Source organism: Haplochromis burtoni, unplaced genomic scaffold, assembly GCF_018398535.1.
Source record: "Haplochromis burtoni strain Fernald_Lab_line unplaced genomic scaffold, NCSU_Asbu1 Contig_615, whole genome shotgun sequence".
Taxonomy (NCBI): Eukaryota; Metazoa; Chordata; class Actinopteri; order Cichliformes; family Cichlidae; genus Haplochromis; species Haplochromis burtoni.
In genome coordinates this window covers 197,791-218,384 of record NW_024582976.1, presented here as the reverse complement: position 1 = coordinate 218,384, position 20,594 = coordinate 197,791, and the positions used below count along the sequence as shown (strand labels likewise).

At 40.0% G+C, this 20,594-nt stretch overlaps 1 protein-coding gene across 1 annotated transcript; it reads left to right on the top strand.

Annotated features, from left to right (window-relative positions):
- Nucleotides 1–601: 601 nt before the first annotated feature.
- Nucleotides 602–19,105, top strand: has3 (hyaluronan synthase 3). Its single transcript, XM_005951181.3, has 5 exons — nucleotides 602–1,556; nucleotides 9,381–9,474; nucleotides 9,565–10,100; nucleotides 11,750–11,851; nucleotides 13,718–19,105. Exons 2-5 carry the CDS (start codon nucleotides 9,381–9,383, stop codon nucleotides 14,645–14,647), a joined length of 1,662 nt encoding a protein of 553 aa, XP_005951243.1. The 5' UTR covers nucleotides 602–1,556; the 3' UTR covers nucleotides 14,648–19,105.
- Nucleotides 19,106–20,594: the final 1,489 nt, after the last annotated feature.

Here is a 20,594-nt window from a genome sequence, read left to right as displayed (position 1 = left end):
TTTGTCCATGAGGACCACAAGTGTTATAAAATCCAATAAAAACCCCATAAATAAATCAAATTACTTAAAACTTATTCCAATCATGCATAGTATAGTAATGAATAACTTCTGTTATTTTCAGACCATTTGAATAAAAAACACATTTTTGATAGCAAAAGATTTCTTTAGAGGACAAAAATGACCCGTGAACAACACAAGGGTTAATCTCCTTCTGTCTCTCTTTTGTTTTTTGAATCTAACTTGTAACTTTGCACAGAGCTATCCTCCAGTCTTACCGCTCAGCGTCAGTCCGGAGCGCGTGCACCTGGACCAAACCAAATCATGTAAGAAGGAGGGGGAGGCGGGGTCAGAGGCTGATTAGATTTTATTTTTTGTTGCCAATAGCAAAACAAAACTAATGCTATAAAATAATCAAGTTCACAAGTATCCTTGTGAACCAGACATTATTTTATGGTGATAGGTTAATAATTTTCTTTTTTTTAAAAAGACTAATTGACTATTTTACTGTTTTCTAGGGCCCCTCGTCATCACTTTTCTCCCCTTACGGCGCCCCTGGCTAAAGTCATGCGACTTCTATTACAATAACTACTACATCTCACTATGTGTGATAGAGAAAGATAAAGTGTACAAGTTTAGTATATTATGTTACCTGGCATGGATAGTGAAATGTGTTTACATGGCTGTGTTTAGATCGCTGTGCTTTGCCAGCCATCTATCGACTCTCCAGTGCATGCTGCAGTTTGTCCAGGTATAAGCGTGTCAGCAACTCAGCCTCAAAGAGGAGAGGAAAAGAGAGGGAGGGAAGATGAATAAGCCCATAAGGGCTGCTTTGAGTAAGGTAGAGAAGTGAAAGGAGCACCCAGACTTGTTAAAGACCGCTGGCTGCATTGCAGAGAGATCGGGTGCTGGTTAGGATGCCCAGGGAGGGGAGGGGAGCAGGTGGTGAAGGAGCCGCTCAGCAGTGTTGGGCTCTCAGTCGACCAGCTTGGACAGAGTGATAAAGGAGGACGCTTTCAGCTCTGCTGAAAACAGTAGGTGCAAAATGAGCAGAGACTGCAGAAGAGAGAAGAGAAGCTAGAGAAATCCCCCGACAAAGAAGATGTCAAAACTAAGGCAGAGACGGAACCTTTTGCTTTGAATCTCAGGCATCTTCACTTTGCTCTGACCATGTCCATAGGATGGAGAGCAACACACACAGACGGCAGAATAACTGCTGCTTAACACCGACAGAGACTGCACCAACGTCAGCTGCTGGCTGAGCACCTCTGATCACATCTCAGCTTGGGGACCTCATCCCCTGGGAAACTCCTGGAAGATCGAAGGAGAAGGAGGAGGGTGGCTTACAGGCACGCTGGTTGGAGTGTGGTGGTCAAAGCAGCCTGGTGTATTTTTGGATGTGAATTAAGCAAGCAAGCTGGAATAAAGATGTAGTGTGAGCTGGAGGAAGGAGGGGGAGAGAACAAGGAAAGTTGTGTGCAAAGGAGAGGAGAGGGCTGGATGTCCTGGCTTGACGGACTGAAAACTGGAAAATACAGAGGGGGCACTGGTTCAGGAAGGTAAGGTCTTTAAAATGTTTTTCACTTGGCCTCAGGATAGCAAAATCAGTCATTTCTTATTTCTGTAACATAACTACACTAAAATGTGGGTTTATCTTACAAAAGCTCATTAAATAGACTATGCTTAGGCTTCAGTTTTGGATACCTCTTCAGATTTGGTATGCAGTTCTAAAGATTAACTAAATGAAGGTTGAATAGAGACAAAAACTGAATGAAAAGTTAGAAAAACCGTATTAATCAATAGTTACATTGTAGGATAGTGTTCAGGCATGTGTGTTGAATGTTTACAGTGTATGGTAGAGATTTCTGCCCGGCACTTAGCTTGAATTGCTTAGCTTACTCTGCTTTAAAATTACACTGAAAACTAAAAAAATCAATGTGAATCAGTCTGAACATAACATTGTTATTGTGTCCTTGTGTTAGCTCCTAGCATATGCAACATTTTCCCTGTGTGGAAGAAGACAGCAACTATCTGAAAAAATAGCCAAAGAGTACCCATTTGAAGCTTCTGGTGTCTCCAATGAAAAACCTTGTACTGTTTGATTTTCCACAGCATCACTGCTGTGTTGGACCTCCCTAATGTGTCGGTCCTTTTTGCACAATGCCTGCCATTATTAGAGTGTCTCAGTGCATACAGTAAGAACTTAAGTAAATCTAAAATGCCCAAGACTGTGGAACGTTCATGCAAGAATGAAAATGTTCTTCCTATTACAAATAGGAAATAAATCGTTCTTTGCTACAACCTTATTTGGTGTGCTATGTTATATGATGGTAGCTGTAACAGTAGCACATTAGCAAGCTTTAATTGACTTGAGACAGATGTCTAAGACAAACATTTCAGAGTATTTTAGGCACAACAAATTCACACCCAGGGTTTTGTAGTCATGATGCTGTTTGTTTTTTAATAATTATTGTGATTCTTAGGTTCATAATGTTCTTAGTTCTCCCTCACTCAGTGTTTATCTTCTCCTGTGTTTACTCGTGTCTCCCTAGTCACTGTGTTAAGCTTGGGTGTCTTGAATCTGAGTTGTGTGTGTTTCCTGCTTTATTTTGATAGTGCCTTGTTCAGTGTATTCAGCTTTGCTTCCTCCCTGTCACATTGTGTCTGTTTACGTCCGGCTGTGTTCCCTCCTGTTATCCTCTGTGTATTTAAGTCCTCTGTGTTCCTTTGCTTATTGTCGTGTCGTCCCATGTGCTGTGTGTTTTCCTGTGTGATCCTTGGTACCCCAGTTTATTCCTCGTTGTTCCCCCTAGTTGTTTACTTCTGGTTCCTTGTTTTTGAGTTTTTGGTTATCAGAGCTTCTATGTTTAAATATCGTTATTTCAGCAACAAAGCTGCCTCCTTTAGTTCACTCTTTTTTTTTGAGTCCTGTGTTTTGGTCCTCATCCTGTCTGCCACACAGCACCACCACGAGGCGTTGGTTATTGATGAAGTCTCTGAGGCATTTAATGATCACATGATTATTTTTTACAATGAGCACAACTTCCCATAAGTACAACACAATAGCAGTTCTGTGTTACTGTCAGCTACCATAACCATGACTGGCTTGGATTACTTTAGTAAGCGATTACTTTGACAGTCACTCATTTGTCTGAGGCACAAGTCCCATTGACTGACGCAACCCAGTATTGCCTTAATGCCAGATGAGGGCAAATTAATTTTTCCACTCTGTACTATGATGAACTATTTTCACAACAAACATATTAACCCTCGCATGGTCATAGTCAAAAAAGGGACCCAAAAGGGTCCCTTTTTTGACTATGACCATGCGAGGGTTAAAACAACATCAAGAAAAATGTTGAAACTTGTTATTAATGCTTAAAACATGGGGTGCCACACCCTGAACTAATTAATAATAAAACTCTGTTAACATGTTTTCTTTTTCATTACATTTCTTTCCACTACTAGTGCCTGTCCCCGAGTAACAATTATGGTTGTAAACACTGCATTTAACTGTTCAATAAAACATTTTCCACACTGTGTTACGTTCACCAAATAAAACCCACAGTACCAATTAATCATCAGTTGTCTTTGCCAGGTATACATTATTTTTCCTGTCTAGATCGATAAACAAGTTTATCACATTACTATGACTTTTCTCCTGTAACCAGACTCAATATTCATCCAACACTCTACCACACTTATCTTTGTTTACATATTAATGCACTTCTGTTCATCTTAGTGTCTTCAGTCTGCATCAGTTTCTTATAACTGTCTCTCACACCTTCTATGTATATCTACAGGCCATCAAGACCTCACAGCCCCTGGGGGCAAATAGCTCCCATCTTAATACTTAAACAAATATTAAAACTTAATACGTTGTTGAGCTTCTCCTTCCTTTTGTCTCAGGCTTCTCTTTATTTGTTTTGTTCCCATCTGTATGGTTTTTCCACGGGCAGGCTGGTACATTGATGGAACAGGTTCCTGTGTATTGTGTCACTCTTTCCTCCTTTTGTGGTTTGAACTCATAAACTGGGATGTTAGGGCTTTTTGACTCACTACCACATACACTGCATCCCCCCAGTATGACCAAAGCTTCTCTGGACTTCTCTCTTTGAGATTGCCAAGCTTCTTTTTGAGCTGTAATAGGTGCAATCTCATAAGCCTCCTTCATTTGAGAGTGCCATTTTGTCACATACTTCTCATAGCTTGCTTGCTGGTCCTGTGAAGGCAAGTTGAACAAGACATCTACAGAAAGCCGAGGAGTGTGGCCAAACAGCAAATAGTATGTGGAAAGCCCAGTAGCCTCCTTCCAAGTGTAGTTGTAGGCAGGCACTATGTTTGACAGCGAGTCTTTCCAATCTGCTTCTTTAGATAAATTCAATTAATTTCAATTGAATTAAATTTAATTTATATAGCACCAAAACACAATAACAGTTGCCACAAGGTTCTTTATATTGTGAGGTAAAGACTCGACAATAATACAAAGAAAACAGATCATATAACCCCCTTTGAACCAGTGCTTTGGTGACAGTTAAAAGGAAAAACTCCCTTTTAACAGGAAGAAACCTCCAACAGAACCAGGCTCAGGGTGGGGCAGGGTGAGGGTCAGCATGCATTACAAAATGGTCCACATCTCTTTGCATTCTCTGAGAGCTTGGACAGGAGCTATTTCAGCTGGGTCCTCAGCTATCCTTTTTCTAGCACCATCTGACTGAGGAAATCCAGTTTCTTCTTGAAGACATCACACTTCTGTGATCTGAGTTTGCCACCATGTTTTTGGTGTCTCTGATGTGTTCCACATGAGTATCAAATGAAGGAGAGTGGACTAGGTTGTCTTCCAAATACAGCTGACAGATTACATCCTGAAGCCCTCTTAATTAGTCCTCCATGCTTCATTGAAACTCTGCTGAGGCTCAACTAAGGCCTAAATATGCAGTTCTGCTGCCCCAAGGTGTGATGAAGGCTGTGAGGGGGCAACCTTTAGGGTCCAGGAACCCCTGTTGATATGCTTTTCCCTGATCAAGAGCAGAAAACCAGAAGCTGCCGTGAAGGGAATCTAGCCTATGTTGAATTCTGGAAATTTTTTAATTCTGTGCCTCTGTACTGACGTTCTGTTGAGTCCCCTGAAATCTCAGCACAATCTCAGTTCACCTGACTTTTTTCTAATACAGGCAACTGGGGATGAGTAGGGTGACCGGGACTCTGAAATCCACTCATGGTTCAGCAGATCTTGAAGATAGTCTTTCACTTCAGAGGTTTTGAGGCTAATATGTAGGTCTTCAGTGATGTACATGTCTAAAGTGTGGCTGCATCCAACATGATAATCATCATAAACAAATGCTGACATGCTCGTCTTTACTGAGATGGTCTAATTTATCTGGAAGGTCCCACTGAGGTGGCTTATGGCTGGGGGCAAAGGTGGATAATAACTTTATCTATCTGTATATGTGGCTTTAAGGAAAGTGGTCCCACTGATCCTGATGTCATGTCTTCTCTGCCAGGACTCTGCCCAGACTTTAGCTTGGGTCAGGTGTCACAATAGTTTTAGCACTGATTTAGCAGTATTTACTGACAGTGAGAAGATTCGGATGATTTTTCAAATGTTGCCTGATCTTTTTAGCCGCTTGCTCCATTTACCCACTCAAATCTGCAACATTGGGATCACTAGATCCCCGAATTTCAACTAGAACCCTGTTTTGAAGGTAACAGTCCAAATAAAACTCTGTCTCTATCCACTCATCATATGAGATTTCGCTGCCATTAGTTGCTAGAGCTACCAGTGGTTCTGTTCCCAAAAGCTCAGCATACTTCCTTCCTGCCGCCTGTTACTCTTCTTTAACCAGTTCATGCATGAATTATGACAACCTCAATCAGGATTTCTTTCTTAAGTATTTTTATTCATCTTTAGGTATGAAAAAAAGATTTTTGAACTTCATTTTTTTTAAACATGTACTTTTCAAAGAGTTTTTTACATGTCCACTTAGGTGGACAACATATGTTTTGACTTATGAATTTGGTATTGAGTGACACATCAGTGTCCAGTGTAGTGGTTTATGTGCAAGTATACCATCAACACTGACACAAATACAAGAAAACAGCCTTTGAATAGCTGTCCACTGTAGTGACCACTATGTGTGAAAGCGTTAAAGACCAGTGCTGTGGATACCACCTGCTTTTATTGTAGACATTGGTTGAGTCAGTAGGTTGTAAAATACTTGTAATATTGCAATTGTAGTCTATTGGCAGTTTTTACAGTTGAAACACATTTTGTTGTGCATCTGCATCACCAGAACTTGAATAGATTTTCTGTCATTTTAGCATTTGCATTTTTTAAGCATTGCATTTAGCATTTGAATCATTCAGCCATCATCATTCTTGCATATTTGGTTTTTGTAAAAAAAAGAAAAAAGGATGTGCTAATGTGTACAGAAACAACTAGTCAAAAGGTGTGTGTGAGTGTGAGAGAGAGTGTGTGTGACTGACATTCTGGGGATTTCTCTATATAGCTTTGTTGGTGTTGCTATGATAAATTGTTGTGGCTGTGATGTGGTATTGAGGATGTCATGCTGCCAAGCTTCACGCAAGGAGTCATAGGAAGACAAAGAAATTGCAAATGCACGTAAGATATTTCTTTTGTTGTTTTTCTTTATTTGAAAAGTAACTACATCAAACAACAAATTACTAGAATTAAGAACTAATGCAATATGTGATATTACTTTTTAACACCCAACACTGATTACTAATACGTCAGTGATAAATCGATTTAATGGTTAGCTCTCTCATATCTGACAGAAGAACTTTGGCTGTTTCTTTAACTGGGTCAGGGCTGAGCATCTCATTTGCAATGACTTTGCAGGCAGGTCATATTAATGTGTCTGCGATGGTGTATTGCTTTTTGGATTCAGCTTCTAAGTAGCTAGCTTTGAGAAGTCTTTCAGACATCTTTGTGGTTAAACCAAACCAAGAGTGACATGTTTAGCCGCATGTTCTCCTTAAATTCCTGGTTGTCTGAGCAGTGTCCAAAAAATGAAATGAGCTTTATAGATAATTAGGAAACTTTCTGGGGAAAATCTGGTCTTATTAGAAGAGACGGCATCCATCCCACTTTGGATGGAGCAGCTGTCATTTCTAGAAATCTGGACAAATTTATTAACCCCCTCTAAAACGTGACTATCCAGAGTTGGGACGAGGAAGCAGAGCTGCGGTCTTACATGGCTCTCTGCAGTTTCTCTCTTTCCATCATGCCTGACACCTCCCCCTCCGAACAGAAAAGCAGGACAGAAATCTCTGGAGAGCTACCTTTGGCAGCCCAGATCCTGGGAGGGGTGATGGGCAGTAACAGTAGTATTTAAATATTAAAAAATAAACAGAAAGAACAATATAATATCCACAACTACATCAAAGAGTAAAACTGTTAAATGTGGATTATTAAACAATTAGTCTCTCTCCCCTGAGTCCCTGTTAGTAAACCATTTAATAATTGGCTAACATATTGATTTACTCTGCCTTACAGAAACCTGGTTACAGCAGGTTGAATATGTTGAAATAAATCAACGTCCTCGTGATAAACTAACTGTCAGAATCCTCGAAGCACAGTCTGAGGGTGCAGAATAACAACAATCTCCCATTCCAGCTTATTAACCATAGACACAGAGTTTTAACTCATTTGATAGCCTGACTCTTAACCTTGTCCACTCTAATTGGAAAACTCAAAAAGCTGTTTTATTTGTTGTTATATATCATCTGCCTGATCCTTATTAAGAGTTTCTATCTGGTTTCTTGGGCTTTTTATCACATTTAGTGCTTAGTTCAGATAAAATAATTGTTGCAGGTGATTTCAACATTTGTGTAAATACTGAAAATGATAGATTAAACTAGACTCGACTCAGTTGGCTCCTCACAAAATGTGAAAGCGTCCACACACCACTTTAATCCCACTTAGATCTTGTTCTGACATATGACATAGAAACTGAACATTTAACAGTATTCCCCAAAAACCATCTTTCATCTGACCATTTACTAATAACTTTACATTTACAATAATGGATTATACAGCAATGGGGAAATATTTTATCTGAGTAAATGTCTTTCTAAAAGTGCTGTAATTAAGTTTAAGGATTCAATATAAAAGCCATCACCTGACCCAGCCGTCTTAGCTAATCTCCAACCTTCATTTAATTATTGAAAGAGTAGTTTTAAAACTTCCAGCTTATCATCTGCAGAGGAATCATTTATTTGAAGAGTTTCAGTCAGGTTTCAGAGCTCATCACAGCACAGAAACAGCTTTAGTGAAGGTTACAAATGATCTTCTTAAGCCCTCTGACAGTGGACTCATCTCTGTGCTTGTCCTATTAGACTTCAGTGTAGCGTTCGACACTGTTGACGATATTTTATTACAGCAATTAGAGCATGTCATAGGTATTAAAGGTACTGTGCTGCAGTGGTTTATATCATTTCTATCTAATTGACTTCAATTGATTTAATTTGTAGTTTGAATCTGTTTAGTCTTTTTTGTATATTTTTCATATGTTGATTTATTTCACGATTCAGACTGCTGTAAGCACACTGAGCACAAGGGGAAAGAAATGCCAAAGTGAAAAGGAGAGAGGAGATATTTCAGACAAATTAGAGCTACTAGAAACACTAAATTGTTATGTAAATGACTAAATGACTCATGAAAACAGTGATTAAGAATATAAATGTTTTGTGATGTCATGTGATCCAACACCTGTATTTGCAAAATTTTCCTTTCGGTCAGGAGCGCCGATAAAACAGATTCTCCTGATGTAGTCTGCGGGCAGAATGCATGATGCCATGATGTAAATCTGTGAATCCATTCAAAAAAGTGTATAAATCTGCTTGTCCAACAGAGCTGAATGTAATGTAAAGAATAAACCAGTCTCTCCTGTGCAGTAAGTTAACCCTAGCCCTAACCTGGAGATGTGGAAGAAAGGAGCACCAGAGGTTCTAATGGCAGAATGGGGGATTTAGTTGTTTTAGTAGCTTTTGCTGTTTCTGGGATGTTTGTAGCTCAGTTCAGTTGCATTTTATTTATATGGCGCCAAATCACAACACCAGTTGCCTCAAGGTGCTCAACTATTTTGAAAAACACACAAAGAAAATGGCAATTGTATAAATTCATGTTGAGTCTAAGTGACTCTCAGAATAAAGTTTGTGCTTTTTCAAAGCATGTCTTGTTTCATTACTTCCATATGACAGCAAATTAAGATTACACACGTGAGTTTTTTTCTCTCTTCTTGACCTCTTCTTCCCTCCACAAATTGTTCCCTCTTTTCCTAAACCCATCTCCACTCACTCCCTTGTTCTCATGTTGACATCTGTTGTGGACCCCTCTGCCTCACTTCCTGCTCCATCTTCAGATGCCCTCTTGCTACAGGAATGCGCTGAACATTGTGGTCACCACCCTTTTTGCTGCGGTGGTCCTCTTCACCATTCTGTTGGCCTATGTTACAGGTTCATTTCAATCACAAACACAAAAAGTATATGATAATTAAAATGTATGATCATATTTACTGATTTTTTTTCCCCTTCTTCATTGTGAAGGCTACCAGTTTATCCACACTGAGCAGCACCACCTGTCCTTTGGCCTATATGGTGCCTTCCTCTCCCTCCACCTCTTTCTCCAGAGCCTCTTTGCATTTTTGGAGCATCGGCGGATGAGGAGTCCTGCACGACCTCAACACCTCCGGCGTTCCGTGGCCCTCTGCATCGCAGCTTACCAAGAGGACCCAGACTACCTAAGGAAGTGTCTCCACAGCATCTGCCGAATCTCTTTTCCAGGCTTGAAGGTGGTGCTGGTTGTGGATGGAAATAGACCAGAGGATCGCTACATGATGGACATTTTCCATGAAGTGATGGGAGGAGCGGACCAGGCTGGCAGCATGGTGTGGAAGGGGAACTATCACAGGGACGGTAGTGGAGGTGGGGGGAAAAGCACAGTGCACATGGAAGAGATGGCACAGGTGTCAAGGATGGTCAGAGGTTGCCGCTATTCTTGCATTATGCAGGAGTGGGGAGGTAAAAGGGAGGTGATGTACACTGCCTTCAAAGCGCTGGGGGACAGTGTGGACTACGTGCAGGTAAGGGCTACACAGACACCATCACATATATGTACATTTGCAATGGCAAAGAATTCATTTGAACAATTTAGGCTGACCTGATGTATAATCTGAATATTCATCCTGACCACTTGTTATGATCTGCATAGTTTGTATAGTCATTCTGACCACTTAGCTACTAACCACGGTAATGTAAAACGGGATGGCTGTAGCTCAGGAGGTACAGCAGGCCATCTACTAATCAGAAGACTGGCAGTTCAATCCCTGGCTGTCCAGCCTGTATGCCAGATACTAAACCCAAGTTGCTCTCCAATACATCCGTTTTTGAATGCCAGAGAACCATGTTTGATAACAGATGCCATTTAAAACCTGCACTTATGTCTACCTGTGCTAGCTGTTTCTTCTGAACTACATGCTAATGCTAACACACTAATGTTAAAAACTGGGCAAAATACTGCCTTAGAGCAAGAAGTACATAAGTTCTATGTGGCCATTAGAAAAACCACACTCACAGTGAAATAGAGTACACAAGATTTCTTTCTGTCAGCCTACTAGTGCTGACAGTGTAATTCTGACCTGCAGTCCAGAGCCCAAGGATACCACAGTCAGAATTTCAGCCTGGTTTCATACAGGAAAAGGTGGTCGCTCAGAGGAACAAGATGTCAATCACATATCTTAATAATCGGACTCTTGCATCTTCCTAAGAGAGTTTTCATCTACCTTAATAGGCCTTGTGTTAGTGGAACATGAGTTTCCATACCAGATCCTTGGAATAGAACTCTCTTTTTCTCTGGGTCCTCTGTGATTTCAGCAGGTTGGCCACCTCCTAATTGCACAGTAGGCTTTTGCTCAGAGCCCGACGGCAGATTCGGTCCAGTGCTTTTTTAAAAACTTCACAAACCCTGACTTAAATTGATCCTTCTGTCAAATAAAACTACGTTATTTTAAAAATAGGACCAGACCAGGTTACAAACTATGTTTTATAGCCCCCTTCTTTCCTGTTTACCCACAGCCAGATTCCCCCCCCCCCCCCTTTTTATAGGGGTGGGGGCACCAATTATAACACATGACGTTTCTTACATCAACACTGTGAAATGCGTTGTCAGCAGTATAAAATCCTGCACACCCAAAAATGACCTCTTTTGTATTTAACATGACAGTAACATTACTTGTGATTTTTTTCATAGTAAAAATAAACCATCTGTTTATTAGAAGAATGAAAACCTTCACCATCCGTGAAGGACTTGCAATGTAATGTAAAACAAGCATGAAATCCTAACTACTTTACACAAGTAATAGTCAAGCAAGACTGTTGAAACTGTTGTTGTTGTTATTTAACTGCTTATGGAAAGACTTTCCGGGTCTGCATCCAGACCTGTGGGTTAATGCTGGATATTGAGTTCCTTCTTCATGGCCAACTGTTGCACGCCTTTGTCCTTGCTGAGGGTAAAGGTCAAGTCCACAGCTGACCCAGGTGCATTGAAATTACAAAGAACCAGCTGGGATGTTTGTCAGCAGCCTCTCATTTTTCTCTCGGATTTTACAATCAATACCAGCCTGTGTTTGGCAACACCTGGGGTCTTAGACTGCTGGTTGCAATTGTCTGAGCCCGTGTTTAACCCCCACTAGGCCTCACCTTTTGTTTTTTATGTCGTCTTTTATTTCCCCAGGTGTGTGATTCAGACACAGTTTTAGACCCAGCATGTACCATAGAAATGCTCAAGATCCTTGAGGAAGATCCAATGGTGGGAGGGGTTGGTGGAGACGTGCAGGTAAAACAGCACTGCAGAGGAAAAGTGAAATGCGAACGTCAACTTGAATTTCCTCTCTTGTTATTGATTAAACTCAATATCTAAATATCAGAGTCACAGAATACTGAACCCTTTATGCATCAAAATGGCTTTTATCTTCTTTATTACGCTGCGTCTGTGAGTATGCAGTTCATTTTTGCATCAAAGTACAGGGCAAACTTCAGATTGCTAATATGCTCGCTTATGCCCAAACCACCTCAACTGGCTCCTTTCAATGTGGAGGAGTAGCGGCTCCATAGCGGTGGGTGTTGTTTGACAGGGCTTCCCTTTGTCACCGATTGTCACTTTGCCTTCTAGTGTACTTTAAAATATCACAACAATTGGAAATGCCATAGACAGCTCTAAATCCTTCTCAGTCATACAGTTATCCCTTTACATTGAACACATGTAAAAATAGGAGATATTGTGATTTGGCAAGCAGCCCTACAACTAACTGCCGGATGGCTTTCACTGCAAGACAAGGCCTTGTTAAATCATTCAAAGACAGACAATCCATTTTCTTTGTCCTTGGCATGGCTATTAACACAACAGTGGCCGTCATTCACAAAGAACCGTTCTGGGCACTTCAACGAAAAACTGAAATTATAGCTAGCCTAGCAAGTGGTCGTATCCAGACTGAAGTTATAACAACATTTGCATCATGAGACGATGCTTTCCCTTGTTGTCAGAAGACCATGGCTATATTGTGAAGCTTGAAGGCTCTACTTGAAATGCAAATTGGTCTCATGGTGTGCTCAAAAATCAGTCAATCAATCAATAAATAAAAAGCAAGAGAGGCTGGAATAGACTTACCAGAGCTGGGGGACATAACGAAAGGAGATAAAAAGAAAAGCACGTAACATCAGCTTCACATCCAAAGTGCTGTACAATAAAGGAAATGCCAAAGGGGAATCCAGACTGTTACTAGCTCATCTTTCTGTAGCCAATTCCAGCAACGAAGAGGATTGAACAAGATAATTAGTATTCACAAAGCTAAACTTGACAGCTATGGACACTCAGCCCAAAAACCAAGTGCTCAGTCAGGCCTCAAATAAGGACACTGTAATGCCAGTTCCACCCACAATCCATTGCTCAACAATCTCTCCGTAAAGGCAATGGCAGGTCTGCACCTCCTATGGCAGCCCAAGTCCATAGGACAACTCTGAACAAAAGTCCCACACTAGCTGCTGCTCAAATCAGGCAATTTTACAAGTAGACAGTTCAGTGAGCTACATTTAGGTGAATTATCAGCTGTCATAACGCTAATTATTTAAGCTGACAGAATCAAGTGAACAGACATGTAGCCTACCTATAGCGGGTTAACCTCATATATTGCTGACAGCCAAAGAGAGACATGAGAAACAGAGCAGGGAGCATAACCAGCCCAGCTACAGCCACAACCTTGAATAACATAAAGTTTTACATTAATTAATGTAAAGGAGTTTAATGAGGTAGATAGATTAATTAGAAACTTAATGAGTTAGATACAGAAATGAGCTGTATCTAACTCAGAAAAGTGGGCTAACCAGGCATATTTTTGCACATTTGAAATACTCAAATGTAAAATCCTCACAGAAAAAAACTACAATGCAAAAATGCATAAAACTACATTTGAAATGTCATCTAGGTCCTGAAAATGTGTCTATTTTATTCTATTTATATCTGGGACAAAAAAAGGTGAAGGCTCCTTGGAGAGTTTCAAGACAATATTCCCTAAACCTGAAAAAAAAAGGAAAAGTTGATGGAAAAATCTTAGCTTTCAGTAACTGTTAAGATACAATGAAACCTGACTGTGATTTTCCTTTCTTTCAATCTTAATATATTCTTATGCACTTTCCTATCTTCCAGATACTCAACAAGTACGACTCATGGATCTCCTTCTTAAGCAGTGTGCGCTACTGGATGGCCTTCAACATTGAGCGTGCGTGCCAGTCCTACTTTGGCTGTGTCCAGTGTATCAGTGGCCCTCTCGGGATGTACAGGAACTCCTTGCTACAGCACTTCTTGGAGCCATGGTACCATCAGACCTTTTTAGGCTCCAAGTGCAGCTTTGGAGATGACCGCCACCTCACCAATCGGGTGCTTAGCTTTGGGTACAAGACAAAATTCACAGCTCGATCACAGTGTCAGACTGAGACGCCAACCCAGTATCTGCGTTGGCTCAACCAGCAGACTCGATGGAGCAAGTCTTACTTTCGTGAATGGCTCTACAATGCCTTGTGGTTCCATAAACACAGCCTCTGGATGACTTATGAATCCATGGTCACTGGCTTCTTCCCGTTCTTCTTGGTTGCTACAGTCATCCATCTCTTCTATCGTGGACGGCTGTGGAATATCCTGCTCTTCTTATTGACAGTCCAGTTGGTCGGGATGGTGAAGGCGACCTACGCCTGTTTTTTGCGTGGCAGTCTGGTCATGATCTTCATGTCACTTTACTCACTGCTCTACATGTCCAGCCTTCTTCCTGCCAAAATATTTGCCTTGCTTACCATAAACAAGGCTGGATGGGGCACATCAGGCCGCAGGAAGATTGTGGTCAACTTCATTGGAGCGGTGCCAGTTACAGTTTGGGCTATGGTGCTGCTTGGAGGTGTGGCATATACAGTTTACTGTGAAACACAGGAGCCATTCAGTGAGACTGAGAAAGCCTTATTGATAGCAGGGACGATACTCTACGCCTGCTACTGGCTTATTCTTGTGGTACTGTATTTGGCAATTGTAGCCAAACGGTGTAATAAGAGGGAAGAACAGTATCATCTGCCATATGAAGAGGCCTAAACTGGAAATATTGCTCGTCTGAGTTTCACTGCAGTTTGATTCAAGCAAGGTCTCTACTCACCTTGCTGGAACAAAAACATTGAACAAGGAACACACGTCTTCATTGCTGGTGCTACAACACTGTGATTCTTAAATTTGAGAAGCATGACTCTAGTTGTGGGGACTTATAGATCCATACAGTTCTTCCATTTATCCCATTTTTATGGTGCTTCACAGTGAAAACCTTAACCAAGCAGAATAGGTCATAATGTTTTAAAATATCCATATACTTGCTACGAAAAACATCAGGTAATTGATGGGTACAGGTTGCTTTTTGTAATGAAAAGTGTCATACAGTGTTTTACATTTTTTTTTAAAAATACATGTGAAACTTTTATATTTAAGATGTTTACTTAGATTAGTCAGAGCACCTGCTTTGGAAAAGATTAGGGAGGCTCAGTAGGTGTAGAGTCCAGACAGAGACAAAGCAAATTTTAAAAAATATGAAACTGCCAACAAATTCAACTGAAGATGTGTTTAACATGGAAGAGAGGAAGAGATGAATTTGTCCTGGCCAGTCAGCATGAATTTAAAAATATAGAGAGGTAGGAAGTAGGAAGAGAGTCTTTAAGAAATAAACAGAAAATACACTAGTGTGTGAGTTATACATAAAAATACATCCATACTCTGTAACATCCTAAGATCTGTACAGTTGGTGCATGAAAAAAAATTACATAAATATTCTGTGTCTTAATTTCGCTACTTCCATTTTTACTATTTATACTTTAATAGTATATACATTATACTATGTATATCTACTAGTGTAGTGTGTGAATTTCAGTAAAGTAACATTGTCTCAAATTGTCTGTGTAGGTTCTCAGTCATCCAGGTGATCCAGGTGAGGAGCTTGGAAAGAAATCATCTGGACTTCTTTAAGTTTCTTTAAGACTTTTAACCTCTGATCTGAGAAGCTTCTTCAGGTCCACTGGTCATTCACAGTGGGCATAGATAAATGACTATCTTTGTAAAGAGGGGATGGCTTACGACACCAACTGTCTGCCACTTACTATGCAGTTCTGCGTTCCCTTCCCAGGCGCCTCACCCTCCACTTAGCTCTTGCATCAGGTGATCTCAGTGGGTCAGATAATAGGGAAAGGCAAGGCCTCACAATGGTTTCAACCGAAGCCTCTGCTGATAGTGACCTTTTTTCGCACCTTGCGGCGTGTTGTGAGGCACGAGATCAAGTTAGTTTTAGAACTGAAGAAGCTTCTCAGATAAGATGTGAAACGTCTTCAAGTAATTAAGAAGTCCAGTCACTTTCTTTCCAAGCCATTTAGATCATTGTCTCAGATTACAAACAGTAAATTGTAAAGGTCACAAAAATAATGTTTGTAAGGTTTTACCATGATTGTGCACCAGCTGCCACCTTTTGTAATAATTTGAAACATGTTGATCCTAAGATGATACATATTGCTAAATTCATCACCAAACACCACCATAACGTGTTGTGCTTGAAAAAGATCTGCTGTGTTTACCTCGTTGATTAGCATTGCCACATAGCATTCCACTAAAGATGCTTTTTCACACTGATTTGTTTAACTCTCTTTCAGTTACTGTATGTAGCCAAGAGTAGATTAAAAAAGTACGGTTCACTCTTAGCTTTGACCGGTACCTGTAGGGCTCTTGAGATTTGGCAGGTGGGTGAACCACAAGATTTAGTTTATCAGTGCAGGGAAAAATTATTCTCAAATTAATATTTGCTTTGAACTTGAGTAACAGCAAGAAGAGATTTAGACAAATGAGGAATTGCAAGAAACATTACTAATATAGCTTCAAACAGTCATGGAAAGCTGTTACATTATTAAAAATGTTATACTGTTATTAGGCCAGCTAGCATATCCCCCCATGTGAAGACCCTAAATGTATTTAGTTAAGATGCATACATACAGTGATATGAAAAAGTATTTTCCCGTTCCAGATTTCCTGTTTTTTTGCATGTTTGTCACACTTAAATATTTAGGATTATCAAACAAATTTAAATATTAGACAAACATAACACAAGTAAACACAAAATGTAGTTTCTTAAATTCAGCCATTCATAAGTGGACTGGCTGGTGCGTTTTGGGTCATCGTCCTGCTGCAGAACCCAAGTGCGCTTTACTTTGAGGTCATGAACAGGTGGCCGGACATTCTCCTTCAGGATGTTTTGATAGACAGCAGAATTCTCTGTTTACCACAGCAAGTCTTCAGGTCCTGAGGCAGCAAAACAGCCCCAGACCATCACACTACCACCACCAAATTTCACTCTTGGTATGATGTTCCTTTTCTGAAATGCTGTGTTACTTTTATGTCAGATGTAACGGGACACACACCTTCCAAAAAGTTTAACTTTTGTCTCATCAGTCCACAGAGTATTTTCCCAAAAATCTTGAGGATCATCAAGATGTTTTCTGGTAAAATTGAGACTTGATGTTCCTTTTGCTCCGCGGTGCTTTTCATATTAAAACTCTGCCATGCAGGCCATTTTTTTCCGTCTTTCTCATGGTGGTGTTGTGACACTGACCTTAACTGAGGCAAGTGAGGCCTGCAGTTCTTTAGGTGTTGTTCTGGGGTCTTTTGTGACCTCCTGGATGAGTCATCAATGTGCTCTTAGGGTAATTTAGGTCGGCCAGTCACTCCTTGGAAGGTTCAAAACTGTTCCGTCCTTTCGCCATTTGTGGATAATGGCTCTTATTGTTGGCTGGAGTCCCACAGCTTTAGAAATGCTTTATAACCTTTTCGAGACTGAGAGATGTGTCTGATTTGCTCCCGAATTTCCTTGGACCGTGGCATCAACTCTGATTTTGAGGATCTTTTGGTCTACTCCACTTTGTCAGGCAGGTCCTATTTAAGTGATTTCTTAATTGAGAACAGATGTGGCAGCAATCAGGGCTGGATGTGGCCACAGAAATTGAACATGGATATCACATCCAAAGATGTGATATGCCACGGTTAATTTATGTTATAACAGGGGGGTCCAATCCCTTTTTCACACAGGTCGATTTATGTTTGGATTATTTTTGGATTCCCCCCCCCCCTTAATAATAAATGCCATCATTTAGAAACTACATTTTGTGTTTACGTGTGTTATCTTTGTCTAATATTTAGATTTGTTTAATTATCTGAAACATTTGAGTGTGACAAACAGACAAAAACATAGGAAATCCGGAAGGGGGCATTCAAGACATTAATATCTTTTGTGCTAGTTAGCAAGCTGGCAAATTGACTAAAGCAATAGGCCTACAGATTTCACACTGCCGCAAACTGCCACTACAGCATGGCACTACAATTCTGAAATTCCTGGGGATAACCCTAAAATGGGCGTTGTTCTAGTAATGCGTAGGCATGCCAATATAAACAACTGTCTTAAACATTGTTGTGATAAATTTTTGAAACAACTGATTTTGCAGCAACTATGAGGAGAAAAAAAATCCATATTAATACCTTTAATGATTCAAAGTATGTGGTCGAGGTGCAATTGTCATTTGTTCTACTGGGGTATCAAAGTCTTCTTGTCAAAATCTAAAAACAGTGACCATCTTATCAGACAACAGTATGTTGACACAACTGTATTAAAGTTTAATGATGTTTGGAAGTTATATAGTGATTTCAGACAGTACTATGAACCTCCCTTCTGCATACATGCTAAAGTGTGTACTGTATCAAAACCAGACCTGAAATCTATTCCTACTGAGACACTGATTGCATTTGGAAGTATACAGGATAGGTGTGGAAGTTTTCTAGACTTTGCGTGTTTCTCATGAATCACGAACAGCATTATCATCCACTATGATTTACCAGACAAGAGAATCCAAACATCTCTGAAGGTAGGGCTGCATTTTGTTGTGGCTGAGCAGTGTCATTGTTAGAATCGTTATTTTACAGTTCTCGGTGTGTTGTAGTTTAATTCAGAAGTCTTTTTTATATCATGAAAAGTTGCCATATTATATCTGTGTGTTTTTCTGCTGGATACAGTTATGTTGATGTGGGTCATTTACACATTTTACACTAGATTTTGATTTTGTCTGTTCACACCAACAAAAAGACTAAACACCAAAGTTTTTTTCTAGGATATGTTCCAAAAACCTGTATCTGTATGTTTCGTGTGAGAAACATCTGCATAATGGACACTTTAAAATATTTAAGTTATATTCACATTGCTTTATTTTGAGATGTAAAAGCTTCAACTTGAAAGGTGAAAAGGTCACATACATTTAAAGGAACATTACAACTCTGACATTTTGTAGCTCTTGTTTCTTGATCTTCTGCTGTTTCCATCTCTGGGCATCAACAGGATGCTGAAAGTCATTAAACTGCTTTCTATTTAGGACACAAAAATCCTATTCATATGATACAGAAAATGTCTCATTTAAAGGACTACATGGATTTCCCCCCTGTTTAAAATCATTTTGTGACTGTTTTTTTACTGTATTTTTTGTTCACTTGAAAACATAAAATTCATTTTTAATAATTAATTCTATTGTTGTTAAGTCACTTTGGAATCGTTCTTTAGTGTCGTCACTCTTCAGTCTTTTTTGTGTCTTTTCTTATCTTTTTCTGCAATCAGCAATATTTTTGCCTTTCACGCTGCTATTTGGTTCATTAACATACAGTACAGGCACAGAAAAAGCAAAAAAACACATTAAACAAAGATATACAGAGACATACAAGACAGACAGACTAAGTGAACACAGCATGTTGCCCAACGATAGCTTGGAGCAGCCAGGGACAGAGCCACCTCCCCATTAGTACATGACCTTCTCTACTACAGCCTTCCCACCTGAGAAAACTAAAACTGGAATTGAATTAAAGAATTGATAGGAAGACATCATTTCTGGTGCCAAGACTGTGTTTGGAGAACTCTAAACATGGCATTAAATCTGCAAAATCCCTTGCCAGCTAGATAAAGCAAAAATAGTGAAAATGTAACCGGACAAATTACATAAAGTGGAAATTCTGATAAGCGATTCTACACAAATTTTAATTAAGTTCATCCTTCCTAGGCTGGATCAAAACATTATACAGTTCTTTATAGCATCAATCCTACTGCACTTTATATGCATATGAAACAAAAAATTCTCAATTTGAGTGCATTGACTCTTTATAAATATTTGTAAATATTATACATTTTATAGGTTTTATTTTTTGCTTTTTTGTACAGAATTTTTTCTTATTCATTTATTTTTTCTGCTATATCTTTAATTCTCTTTTCCTTGCTGCTATAATGTGAATTTCCCAAAGTGAAATAACGTCTATGTCCTGTTCCTCCTCGTGAAGCTTTCTGAAGGAGTCACGTGAAGGACAGTCTTGGATTCCACGCAAATGATTTCAAAGTTGCAGCCCTGCTTTTCCCACTGCTCTCTGCACTTCTTGTAAAATAAAAGCTTTAAAAATTTCTGATATATACAGTGGAAATACAATTTACTAATTACAAGAGAAAGCTGGAGTGGATACTCCAGCAGAACAACATGAGAGATGTGGAGTGGCAAGAAGACAATCACTGGATTCCTGCCATCCAACAGCAGAAGAGCTGAGGGTGGTGAGGACAGAGCCAGTCTTTAACAGATTCAACACTGTAGTTAATGCTCAGCCCCCTGCTGACTTACCTCTAGTCTGCCTACAATCCAAAGCAATGCCACTATAGCCTCTCTTATATTAGCCCTGTCACCCCAGGGCTGTGGTCAAAGCCTTGCCAGCTGGCAAGGATCCTCATCAGGCTGTTCAACCTCTCCCTGACTCATGCCAGCGTTCCCACCTGTCTGAAGGCCTCCTCCATCATAACCTGCGATTCATTTCAAGCTATGCATGTCTTCCACAGTGTCTTTTATCCTGTCTTTCTCCCATCACCTCCAACTGACTGTGGGAGATGGCGAACCCTCCTTAAAATCTGTTCTGCCAGAGCTTTCTTCCTGTTAAAAGGGAGTTTTTC

What these genes read in the sequence shown, in the direction of transcription:
- has3 (XM_005951181.3), top strand. Translation starts at nt 9,381, where the DNA reads ATGCCCTCTTGCTACAGGAATGCGCTGAACATTGTGGTCACCACCCTT. An exon ending in ACAGTGTGGACTACGTGCAG is followed by an intron (nt 10,101 to 11,749) that starts GTAAGGGCTACA and finishes TTATTTCCCCAG; the next exon opens with GTGTGTGATTCAGACACAGT. An exon ending in GGGTTGGTGGAGACGTGCAG is followed by an intron (nt 11,852 to 13,717) that starts GTAAAACAGCAC and finishes CCTATCTTCCAG; the next exon opens with ATACTCAACAAGTACGACTC.